Below are 13501 nucleotides of genomic sequence, written 5' to 3'. Positions count from 1 at the left end.
CAAATGCTCTGAATCTTTTAATGATATTATCTACTGCTGATCTTTAAGTCTTCATAATTTTACATCAAGGAAAGTGAATCTAAAACTGTTCTACAAGGCTTTTTTGCAATACTGGTGAACCTCTGCCCATTTTTATTCTTGGCATCTCAGAGACGTTCCCTATATACCATCATGTTACAGACCTGTTGCCAAATAAGCTGCAAAATGTTCCTCCAACTCTTTCTTTTTTAGTACCACGCTGTTAAGAAGTGTAGCTGCTTTGTGGGTTTGTGAGATTTGCAAATCACTGCATTCTGTTTTTACTTACGTTTTAAACACCGGCCCAACTTTTTTTGGATGGGTGCGTAAAAGTACCAGAGAGAAGATATTTTTTTGTGTCCATTTGTTTTCATAGAGCAATGAAAATCGCATTAAGGTGAGCTGGAACAGCTTGTGTTTACCTCAGCAACATAATCATGTGCTGTGGAGGGAATAATAAGAAGAAAGCACACACTGCACTTCAGAGTCACGCTTGTATAGATGCAACACCTGACCAGCAGCAGAGAGAATGAACAACCGATGGTCAGTTTGCTGAGCTTTTATCTTTGATTCTTCTCACACGTGATTGCTGTGTCCACTTTCTTTTCTCTCCCAGAGATTTTGTTTGAAATGGGACAGGCCGAGGATGCTAAAAACACACAAACTGTGAGCTGTCTTTTCTAAAAACGCTATTTTTAGATCAAAAGCATAAAAAATAAAAACCCGACCACCAACGCCCTCAACAATTACTCGCAGTTTTGCACAGAATAAGTCTGCTTTGGTCCTTTAAACTTTACCTACACTAAACACTTTAGCCGTTTTGCTTTCATTCTTCTTCGAAGCTTGTTGCCTGCCTCCAAAACACGAAACCCTTTTTGTGAGCGAGTGTAAGCCTACTCAGCGTTCTGGCAACAGCGCTGTCAGAGCCTTTGGTTTACAAGACTTTCATTATGAAGCTGTTGTTGTACAGCGCAGACCTCTGAGGGCCCAAGTGCTGTCAGCACTGATGATAGCTTGACCTAATTATGCACGGGGGCACCAGTGTGTAGTGTGAAGGTAACAGAGTAAGACAGAGAGGGAGGGAAAAAACAGAGTAGAGGAGTACAAAAATAAACTGGTTACTGAGTGACTGATTGAGAGAGTTTAAAACATATCAAATTAGAGAAAGGAAATGATTTTGGGGGCGCTAAAATGTGTTGCTGTGTGTGCAGGAACACAACGCAGGCAGGGCTAATCTTTGCCGGCCAGTGTGTGGAAAACTGTGTAATGACATTATTGCCATCCTGACACGAGGCAGTGAGCGAGAAGCGGCCTCTATAACTTGATCAAACAGAGTGCTTTGATGTACATAACTGTCACGTAACATCGCGCTGCCAGGACACACAAGCGATGACATAAAGCACGCACTAATGTCAATGTAATGTAAGGAATACTTTAATGTAGTGTGCAAATGCTTCCAGTGGTGTGTGCTTACAGAGACTCCGTGGCCACCACCCTTTGTGCCAGCCCGTAGAGAGTCCCGCTGTTAGTGAGGACCACCAGCTGGCTGAGATGGGGGCTGGGCACCTTCTCCTTCCTGTCCTCTGCTGGGCCATGCACCCCTGCGTTCTCCCCGACAGCCTCCTGAAAGAAACACAGGTGGACTTCAGAAAACTAACACGAAGGAAACATTGTAATATCATTTGAAGCAGAGGGAAGCGCAATCATTTCCCTGCTAATCTCTCTCTCAGTGTATGTTGTCCTGCGATCACTTTAACATTTAATCTAACATAAGAGCAGTTCAGATGCATCGTCTAAAGTGCAATCAACTTTGAGGGACCCGGTCACAGCCGAAGCCCACACACAGTAAAGTTCTGCTGACCAAACACTCCTGAAGCGGCAGCATTAATCGTTCTGATACATTCTAACACTCCTCTCCATTTATCACTCATTTTATCCTTTCAATCGAAAAACTACTGAAAGAGAAATAGAAAGGTTTCAACCCGGCTCTCTTCCAATCAATCACAATAATCAGCATCTGCATAAAAAACAATAAAGTAATGTCTTGGTGGCGTAATGTATTATGTTGGCACACAGAGCTTTGTACTCTGTGACTGCAAAGCCCCCTGAAACAGCTTCTGGCAGATCAATAGCAATCACGCAGGTAATGAACAAATGGGAGCCATTAATGCTGCACCGTATCGTCCACTTACGCACTGCCGGCCAGTGCAGTCTGGGTCTAATATCGTGTACGAGCACTCCTATTCCAGAAGAGCGGTGGAAAGCTTTTATAACCGAGGTCCTGCCAAGTATCCAGAGTAGAGACAAACTGTTGTAGCATGAAGATTAATGAGTAAAAGTAAAGCGAATGGTTACATCACTTCTACGTGGTCCAAAAAAAAGATGGCAAGAATTCGTGAAATGTCAAATCCTGCCTGATAAAAGACCTTCATGCCACTACTTTATTATCACTGATAAGAGATGAAAAACATTCAGTAACAGCAGACAAATAACCATTTCTGAAATGAAAGTGTTTTACACAGAGTGATGTGCTCCGTATTAAAATGCCAGCAGCGGCTAAAACGGGCTATAACAGCTCGGCGTACGCACTGCTGCAAAAATGCACAGAATGCAGCTCTGTGGACAATTTATGACTCAGACAAGCAGGAGCTATGCTGTCTCCCTCAAAGTGATAACTTCAACCTTTATACAACCTCCAACTTATCTCGCCGCATTCAATCAAACGCACAGTGTTGCCAAAATCATCATCGGTCTGAAATTGACTCGGGGAGATTAACAGTTGATCTATATTATTTTACAGCAGTGGGGATCTAATGGTTTCCCTGCGGAGACTGCAACACATCGCGGGAGCGGCTCGAAATAAACATGATTGAATTTAATTGAATACTTCTCAGCGCAGATGGTGAAATTAAATAAGCCTTCAGTAACTAGGTAAGGCTAAAGTTACTCATTACGTCTTTGTTAGAGATTAAAAGATCGGATAAAGTTTTCCCTGAATTATTAAACCTGAGCTCAAATTGGACTACAAACGAAAAAAAAATATGACTGTTAACATTTTTGTTGTATATTTCACAAACGGCACATTTCCTTTTTCTCCTGTAAGCAACCAAAACACTTAAAAAACAGAAGAAATAATGCACACTGATATTTAGTCAGCCAAGGGCTTTCTTTACTTTGTCAAAAGGCTGCAGAGCGTTCACCAAAGCAGCCACACTTTGGCCTAATACAGCTGTGAATGCAGTTATTCTAAACTCGGGGAATCGGAAGAACAATTTGAGCCCCAAGTTAAAGATGCAGTCCTCGTTTACTGAGTCATTTAATCACACATTTAATTTAGTTCCTTGAAGGGTTGATACGCATTAATTACTCTTTTTTAAATTATGGCTGTCCAAGGCTTTTTACAATGCACAGAAATGCTTAACAAATTTATAAGTTTGTTTTATATTTACTGGGAAAATAAACTGAATTCCCATTTTAACACACAAATTTGAGCCAGCACACTGGACTTGTCTGAGAAGTCACAAAGTAGTCAAGCATAAAATTCAACCACTGAAAGTAATTTTTAAATAACTTGAGGTTTAGTTGTTTGTCTGCTTTCATCATTTTGATTAAAGACCACCATAAAACACAAAAAAAGGACATTGATAAACACCAGTACTATTAATTGAGGCTAAACCTTACACTGGGAGGGGTCTAATAAATGTTTTAAGCACTATATGCTGAGAAAACTCAGTTTCACATGCTTAGTCATGAGTTACAATTTTTTGATCAACTAAATCTGCTTTAAAAAGATACAAAGGCATCTCGAACACTGCAAAGGGTTCAAGTCGCCACAATGAGCACAGCTGTCAGCATTTTAAACACGTCCCTGCACATAAACATGACAAACGTGTAATGGTTATGGAGTTAATCCAGAAAGGCCATTACTGCCCTCTTCAAACTACAGCAAATGACGTTAACATTTGGAACGGGATCATAGCAAAATAAATAAATAAATGTTTCGCTGCAGTGGCCAGCAGCCATTTGTACGTGTGACGTTGCCAGATCCTACAGGAACTTGCACACAAACATGCAAACGCAATAAATATTCCCAGAAAATCAAATGAAAACTATTTGTGCGGTTGTTCTTGTCATTTTCTTTTGTAACAGCAGATCTTATCATATCAGCAGCTGGTTGGACAGCTATGGTCAAAACGCGCCTCTTTACAAATGCAGCTGCTTTCTCTTTGTGGAGTGTTGGAGCTTTAGAATTCAACCTCTTTCACTTGTTTCTTCTTTTATATCTGCGTCTGCAGTGTTGGGAAAGCTGTGCTTGCGGTGGGGGGGATGGTGCCTAAAAGGATTTTCGGTACAAAGAAGTGGGGTAAAAAACACCTCTTTATATGTAAGATAGCCTAACAGAGAGAAGTGAGCAGCATGAGGACTTTTGCCAGTCAGCAAAAAACAAATCCACAGGTTTACCATGAATAAGAACATTACAGTGCTACATCACAGTTGTATACAAGAACTGTACACTGTCCTTTGAATGAATAAATCTCAAGCTGCATTAGTTTGACATTAAAGCAAAGTTTGGTTTGGTCTATTTTTAATGACGCTACATGACGCTTGACCTTTCGTTTGTTGTGCCTTTTCAGCATAAAAACAGGCTTCTGAAAGACATTTGGGAGAGAAGTTGTGTTTCCTTTCCAAATTCATGCGAGTCTGCAGGGATCCTCCAGGTAAAAGCAAAAAGCTGGGCTGAAAAGAAAAATGTGGTGGGCGGGAAAGGACAAACACAACATCGATGACATTTAGGAATTTATGCGTGTGGTTTTCAGAATCTACAGCACAAATATAATCAGAGACGTGGAACAAACTTGGGGAAATCTCACTAGGGTTTAGGGTAAAATGTGCAAAAAAAAAAAAAAGTCTTGCCTGACCCCCTAAAGTTTACTGGTTTCTAAGCGAAATGCTTACGCTATTATTATTACATGTTTACAATAGCAGCAGCATTTGATTGTGTGTAAGAGCAAGAAACATGATATCCCAGTGTTATTGCCCTTTGGTAGCCTTGAATATTTCAATCCATTGTTAGGGATAAACATGCAAATTATGTCTGATGCTTAGGAAATCATTTAGCGTGACAATGTAATGGATACAAACAGATGCATATAATCAAAAGGCATCTGCCATGTTTCCAGACAACAGGAAGCTCCTTGTCGTACTGAACCGCTCTGTCACAGAGCTACGACTCAGACACAGTAATACGTGAGGATGTTAGCAGCTGCTGCATTTATCAGAAAACAGATAAAAATACAACTTAAAGATATGAAGACATCAACCCTTCAGTCATCATTACGGACCTACTGTAATCAGCTGTTGTGTAACTTGCATTTTATTTGATACGCTCGGAGATAAAAACCACAAAAACAATGATCCCTTCACTTTTATGATGGCACTCAAAATGACGGACGGCTTTAGACAGATAAAAGCAAAGTAACACCATGTGCCTGCTGCATTGCCAAGTATGAGAGAAAGAATGCCATATTGGACAAATTAAGAGTCAGTGATAGATTTTTCAACGTCATACGAGGGGCTGAAGGACGGAGGGCGGGGGGCGCTTAGCTGGATCTTTCCATATAGCGTGACTTATAGTGAAGAGGTCATACTTCATTTGATTCATATCCTGCAGCTGCTGAAGGCATTTAGGAGGAGTTTAGATATTTCTCTGATGTTCCACTGAGACAAATAGTGAAACTGCATTTTCATAATGAAGTTCAGAGTGTAGATGATGTAGACCAGGAGTACTCTGCTCTGCCTGGGGGCCACTTTTGCAAAATGACGCCAGGCCAGGAGCCCGTTAAAAACTATATTTACCCAAAATCAATAAGTAGTACAAATTCCATTACTCACCTCAACCTATTAACTACATTAACTTGGGACAAGGAAACAACTATGCACATGTGGCTGATAAATATTATATTTTTCTGCATTTAGCAGCTAATTATGCATCTAAATTACTAACGCTTTGAAAGTGTTCAAACAAAAATTATATCTGGATACCCTTCAATGAATTTTCTTTAGAGATTTAATAAATAAGCCAACATGGGATGGTGGGCCTGATTTGGCTGGTGGATCATTGGTTGATTATCATCAATATAGAAATAAGTTTTGATTATTTTCACCATTTACTATAGTGGTGAATGGCATTTTCTGGCATACTAATCATAAAGACCAGTATTTGCAATGGAAATATTACTTTAATTAAAAATCAGCAACTACGACAACCTAAAAAATGTGTCATTGGGGAAAAAATAAGAAAACCAAATAAGTAGTCTATCTAGTTAGTAAACAGTCTAAATAAACACAATGACTTTACTGGACTTTGGGTTTTAATAGCATTTTAATATTTAAAATGCTAAAAAAAATTGATAAATTATGCAATTTTGGAAAAAAGGTTACATTTTTATCTCAGTCTTACTATAATACAGCAAGACTTAGTGGCACACAGGTGCATCCAAGGCCGTTAAAAGTTCTTATCTACATCACATATTATGATACATATACATAAGAAGGGATCATTTTGGCAGGTATGAAAAAAATTAATTAAGAAAAACACTTTATAAAAGCTTCCCATCATTTCCATTTCATGTGTAATGCTTTATTTATATCCACTATTATAAATACACTATGATGTTGCCTGGCAACCACCTAAGGATGCACTAGAACAACATTTATAAAGTAAAATTTGAGCATGTACTCCTGTAACTACTGCATGACTTACAAAGTCTGCATCCAAATCCCCCAAATGATCAGAAAAATGTTGAATAATATCCAATTAATCATAACAATATTTTAGAAAGAATTTAAAATCAAAACAAATAAACATATTTGGAACATGGCTGATGGTTTTGAGTATTAGATTGCATTAGATAGACGCCAGTGTAAAAAAGAATAATAAATATATAAATAAATAAGATTAAAAAGGACTTTTGGAGGAAATATTTTCACTCTTTTTTTGTACATTTTACTAAATGACTAATAAAAAAAAATTATTTAGATCCACTGATTACCAAAATATTTTTTTGTTCATGTTATCTGCAGTAACACTAAATTGAAAAAGACGAAGAGCTACAAGATGAGGTTTTCTTCAATATAATAAACAATACAGAGTCAATTTATTGTTCTTCTCCTCCACTATGAGAAAAGAAAAGAAAAGATTGGACAAATCAAAATAAAAACGAATCGCGTACTTGCTGGTTGCATTAAGTTAATTATAAAAACCATCTGAATTTATCTCTCCGTGGAGAAAAAAGAAAGTGTTGTGAGGATCCAAGCATGGTGAAACAGCTCTGCTGTGAAAGCCTGAAATTGCATTTACTGCAGTTGTCACAGCAGTCTCAAAGTCAGAGCCAAAGGCTGAGTACACACTGTTCACTGAGAAGAAGATCTTCACAAAGCACACAACTTTACAGAGGACATTTTTGCATTTCCCGAGGCAGCGTTCTTTCTATACAGCTGACATCAGTTTGGTAAGAAAATGCGCTTGTTTTTGTTTTTCAGCGTGAAGACATTTATCTAAGTGTGCTAATGTAAATGATCGTCGAGCTCTGACTGTTTAACCTGGGAAACTGGAACACAACAGGCAAATATACCATTAATCAGAGCAGTAAGTGCTGGCAAACAATGAAAGACAAACGCTGCATGGAAAGTTATTTCCACTGCAAGTCTAGACCATTTTGTCACAGTGATCACTGTTAGCCCTCCATCTACACAGCCCAGCTGTACAATAGCTATGGCAGGGGTGGGCTGAGCCCATCAGAACGGGCGTCTTGCCCACCAAATCAGACTTTAGAAAAAATGGGTTTTCGTCAGTCAGTGCTAAAAGAGGCATATAAACTTATGACTGTGTGGGCACCTTACAGCTTGCATACTCAAGTCTCACACTGCATACCCTCTTAACGTGATCTGATTTACATATAAATAACATTCAGAGGAAGCAGACAGCTGTCCCTCAAGTCAAGGCAGCAAATACAGCGCACACACATTAAACTACTAAAAATAAATAAATGGCATCTTTTAATAGATATCAAACTCTAACGTATTCAAATCAGTATTTGTGTTTCATTTTAGAGTTCCTGTTTACCCGTTGTAGCAGCTTTTGTGCTGGTTACACGTGTCGCAATGCTCTGGCTAAGCTAACGTGTTTCACATTCACTAAAAATGCTCATTTTGTTAAATGCGTCTGAGATTTTCCCTTATATGTAATTTTTCTAAATAGCTGCAGGACGCTGAGAAAGAACCCGCGAGCATGCATTAGCGTTTCAATCTGATGTGTGTTATGACGTTAAAATGTTATACTGTGTCCTTTTTGCAGTCTGCCTCTTTCCAAACTCCAAAATAATCTGTGCTTCTCTTTCAGAGGATAAATGTCTGGATTCATGCAGGGACTGATGTTCTTTAGCCTGTGAGAAAACCATCTTACAGCTGCTACATGCTGCTTGGAACAAATTAGTGTTTTAAAGATTAGTTTAGTCAAGACTTTATGTACTGTGCTTATTTTTCACATCTCAGAGAGAGAAGACGCCGTCATTTGAACTGGGACTGAAACCACCAACCCGTGGGATACTTGTCAGCTGCTCTAACTTCGGGTTTTTGTCTCGCTCAAGTTGCTCACTTATTATTTCTAGCTGCCCACCCTAACACAGCAGGCTAGAGCCAGTCCTGCCATCTACTATTAGGCTGCCTACATATCAGGCAGCTGTAGAGATCCGGGCTTATATGACTCATCTTACAGCATTGCTCACAAACACTGTATTGTGACTTACCAAAGGAACGATCTGTCGTCAGCATGCAAACCACCATCAAACATTAAAACGCAAGATTTGAAACAGCTATCGCCTGTCAGATAATTTATTGGTGAGTTTATGTGAGGGACAGTGAAATGTTTTCCAAATAAAAGAAAAAATGCTTATATAACCATATTTGCAAAAATCACAGCGTGTAATAGGCACAGATTTCTTAATAAAGTAAACCAACAAGCATACAGGACCTTTTAACACTGGTGAAAGCGGCATTAAGCACTCCGCTCACGCCCACTAGCGATCGCTACTGCAAAATGCAGAGTTTATTACCATAAAGAGCCGAAAAGGGAGCTGGAATTTTGTCAAAACTGTCCTCTAATTAATTTTTAGAAAGAGTTATTCAATGCACATTCCTCAGCTCAATTAAATTAATCTACTGTACATGAACAGGCTGTTTGAGTAATGAGCCCTGAATATTTTCATCTAACAGTTTGGGCAATCTAAGCAATTATTCAAATTATTTTAATCAGGACAACTGTAGCAGGAGGTCTTTGTTGATAACAAAATAATTAAGAACTCCCTTGGACTTGCACCTGAAGGAAATGTGGCCTAGTTTAACTTTGGTGGTTCAGACACAAACCAACAACAGAGAACGAGGAACGGTTGACAGAAATCGAGCAAAAATACGATTCTGAGATCAGTTAGATAGATGTTCACTAATACAATCGCCAACATGTCACAGTCTTACCTGCACCTCTGCAATGTTGCCTAAATAGTCTCAGGTAACCGTAATATGAGATCTTGTCACTCAGACAAGCATCACTGTGCAGAATGACATATGCTCAATGCTTAAGGCCATTTTTGAAATCTAAATTAAAATCTGAGTTTGACAATTATATCTGCAAAAATAAATAAATAATATATATATATATATTTATTTTTTAGTGCCAACTTAAATTAAATTGTACATACTGGGATGCTACAGTATTATTTGACCTGGTCGTGCTATTGGCCATAAAAATAAAATGATGCAATGCTTTTCTAAAGGTATGTAGGTCTGAAAATACTAGTTATTTTAGTTTATTGCTAGGCTGTTGCTGGGCAACATGTATAATTCAGTTTTAGTGAATATAAATGAGACATTACTGTCATGAGATTAAAATTATGGGATGCTTTCATAAGGGAATATAAGTGCATAAAGGCAAAAAAGGCCTTTTTATACTGTTGCAAGGTGGTTTCCAGGAAATCTGCCATAATATATGATGCATAAATTAATTTTTTTTAGATGCAATTGTCATGAAATAAATATTACATAGTGCTTTTATAAGGTGTTATAGGTGCATAAATGTAAAAAAAGAAAAGAAAAGAAAAGAAAAAAGGTCATTTTAGCCTGTTGATTTGTGGTTGCTAGGCATAATATTTGACATAGATACAGTCCATCAGTGACCGAAGACGTACCCGTGTGCCAAGTTTGGTTACTCAGCTGCTGAACGTTTAGGAGTTGGCAGACAAAGAAACAAACGCACAGACAGACTTTGTGTATTACAGTAAGATGAGTGTAACTTAGACTGCTCATGCAACAAGAATAACCTTTCAGTCATCTTTCAGCATTCTATAATTTCATATATCACCTCTCTATTATGAACTTATGAGGACAGCAATGTGGCCGTGAATAGTTGCAGCTCTTATTAATAACTGACATTTAAATTCTTATGTGAAAACAAAATGTACTTATTAGTTTTAGTTTTAACTTCTAATAACGTCATTAAATGCTTTATGAAAGTGTAATTAATAATCGGCAATAATTAAGTTATAAGACCTTTCATTATCTCTAGCCCAGTGCAACACTTTATACAGTTTACTGAGTGATGATTAAAGATAAAAATGATTAAAGTTCACCAGTGGGACGTGAACAAGAATTTGAATTCTTCAGTATTAAAGAAAAAAGAAATATCTACGTAAGTGTCTAAATTCTTAGTATAATCTCAAGCAGCATAATGGGGCCAAAAAGCAGGAGTGGAGCGAGAGAACAATTCCTTTCTTTGTGAGCTCACCGTGTTTTAATTATCTGTCTGGCACTTTGAAGTGGCCTTGAGTTAACGAAGCATTTTAAAACCTCTTACACTAAACGATGAGGAAAAGAAAAAACTTCCCTCTGACAGACAGTTTTGTTCTTTTGTTAGTTTGCCCTGGATGATTCCTAACAAAGTAACAGGCAAACGCACTAAAGTAAACCAAACCTTCGACTTATGAGACGTTGATATGATTCTTATTAACTAAAGTTTTTTTTTTTTTTAAACTAAAACATCAATTTGGTACAGGCACAATACAATTTCCCAAACCCAAAATTGAGGCCTTCCAATAGCTTGTTTTCATCTTCGCTTTCCTATTACTGAAGACTAAGATGCACAAAACTGGAGACCTGAGTATTCATCATTTCACAACAACACAGATGGAAGAAATTCAGGACTTTTACTACTTTCCCTGGAAGAACAATGAGAGCTCCACTTTCTGTTCTGAAAGCAAGACCATGTTACAATTTGAACTGAACTCCTACAATAAGCAGCCGTTTGTCTCCAGAGTTCTCATGCACACCAAAAGAGCAGGGCAGGTGCTGGGCTGAGAAGCATATAAACACATGAAAATAATCAACAGTGCAATACTGCAGAATCCAGTTTTATTTATTATTGTGCCTTGGTACTGTGTAATATATCTCTTCTTCAGATCGACTTCAAAATTAGTATAATTTTTCAAAAAAAAAGAAAAAGAAAAACAAACAAACAAACTCCACAGCATTCAATATGTTCTTTGTAAATAATAAATAAATATACATGAAGTTTAAATTCTGTACTGACATTAAAATCCAAGTAATTGCAAATGTTTTTTTAGTTTTTCTTGCAAAAGTACAAAAAAGACAGAAAATTCTCCCATTGCTGAAACCAATGTAAATGTCAAAGTTATGATGATGATAATGTGAACTTTGCTAACATCCAGTAGTTGAGAAAGAGCAGCTTGCCTAAATGTCCACCGTCCTCGAGGACCGGAGTATTCTCTGCAGAGACAAAAGGCAAAACAAGTTTTGTTTCTGCCTGCGAGGCATTGACATCCTAATTGTTTCCCCATGTGGACCAACAGCATCATTAAATATGAAGACATCAAGCATCAAAGCCAGGCGCCGTTGTGCAATGAAACTGAGCAATGACGAGACAGCTTCTAAAACTGAATATCCGGGGAGGGAATTCAAATCAGATAAGAAGCTAAGTTTTGACTAATACAGAAAATCAGGGATGCCGGAGAAGCTGGGAGGCTGTCGATCCCTGGTGTTTTTCCACTTACAGATCAAAGATGAGAGGGCTAAGATATTTAACCAGCTGAATACAATCCTTAATGATGACAGACAATTGTATCGACATATGCTTGTGAGTGTGAGATTCTGCTGTCTTATGATATCCCCATGGGATATATTACTCCATTTCTAAAACGTCTTGCAGGGTCAAGTGCCACTAAAGCCTTCTATCGATCAGGATGAACTGTTCTTCTCTGAAAAATACTGCGTTCTGCCAGGGGAAACATTTTGCCAGCCTCCTCTTATCTCATATTTGCAATTCCAACTTAACATAGCACCCTTACTATTGAACGCAAAATCACAGGAGTGCTTCGGTCTAGCAGTTTCCAAGCAACCCTACTGCATTTGTGCAGCACAGAAACAAACAATAGCTGCTGGCTCCCTTATTTCTTCTAAACAGCCACAGCCAGTACTGCAGGCAAAGGATTTCACATGGCTCAACAAATTCTCTGGTATTCTGGATCACGGCCCACCTCTGGTGGATAATCTATTTGATTATTAGGTTTCCCTGCATGTCCATTGGGTGATTTATTAAGTAGCATAATTTTGGTTAGCAGTCTGAGCTAATTTTGCGGTGGGTATTGGAGGCGCTGTGTGTCCACAGCTGCAGACGTCTGAGAAGACGACTTTCTCACTGAAGAAAAACAAATATAAAACCCCAAAACATTTACGTCCCTGTTACACGTCCCTACAATATCTTCACACTTGAATGGTCAACACTGTCATCTCACAGTAAGAAAATCCTGGGTTGGAATCGTCCACTCAGCTGGGGCTTTTCTGTGTGGAGTTTGCGTGGACTTCCTGTGCAGGAGATCACTCCAGTTACTCCGGTTTTCTCCCAGAGTCTGAAGACATGCATGTTAGTTGAACTTCCTAAATTGGCTGTAGGGTGTGTGCTTGTCTGCCTGTTTGCGTTTACTCTGTCATGGACTGGCGAGAGCGTGTGACAGCTTGGATAGTATCCAGCCCCCACACAACCCTGGACTGGACAGTCTTGCCTTTGGGTTTTTGAAACAAACAGCAGGTTTGACAAGATTAGCTTCCCAGCCGTCTAGCTGATCAAAGGTAACTGGTAAAAAAGACAAACTTAAACTTTTAAATAATATTCCCCAGGGGAAAAAAATAATAAACTGAATGGTACAGCACACTCTGACAACTTTGTAAATATGTAATAACACTTGTCGTGGAAGAAGCGTCAAGCTGGGAGTCGAAAAGTGATCTCTCAGTTCAAGTGTCTCAATCTATCGTGATTGACTGCTCACTCCTCTCCAATCCATTCCATAGAGATTTATGGCCAAGTGGAACGGACTGTCTACCAGGCAATTACTGTCAAGTGGATCCTATTGCACCTCTT

At 38.5% G+C, this 13501-nt stretch overlaps 1 protein-coding gene across 2 annotated transcripts in view; it reads right to left on the bottom strand.

The window, feature by feature from the left end:
• Positions 1 to 13501, bottom strand: part of vps50 (VPS50 EARP/GARPII complex subunit) — a 122453-nt gene that overhangs the window by 21828 nt on the left and 87124 nt on the right. For both annotated transcript variants that reach the window (XM_040021432.1, XM_040021434.1), the window contains one exon: positions 1493 to 1641. In XM_040021432.1, the coding sequence (XP_039877366.1) occupies positions 1493 to 1641 (149 nt within the window). The remainder of the gene's footprint in view (positions 1 to 1492; positions 1642 to 13501) is intronic.

Source organism: Simochromis diagramma, unplaced genomic scaffold, assembly GCF_900408965.1.
Source record: "Simochromis diagramma unplaced genomic scaffold, fSimDia1.1 OVJJ01000753.1, whole genome shotgun sequence".
Lineage (NCBI taxonomy): Eukaryota > Metazoa > Chordata > Actinopteri > Cichliformes > Cichlidae > Simochromis > Simochromis diagramma.
The sequence above is the reverse complement of the archived record's forward strand: the minus strand, read 5'-3'. Positions and strand labels throughout refer to the sequence as shown.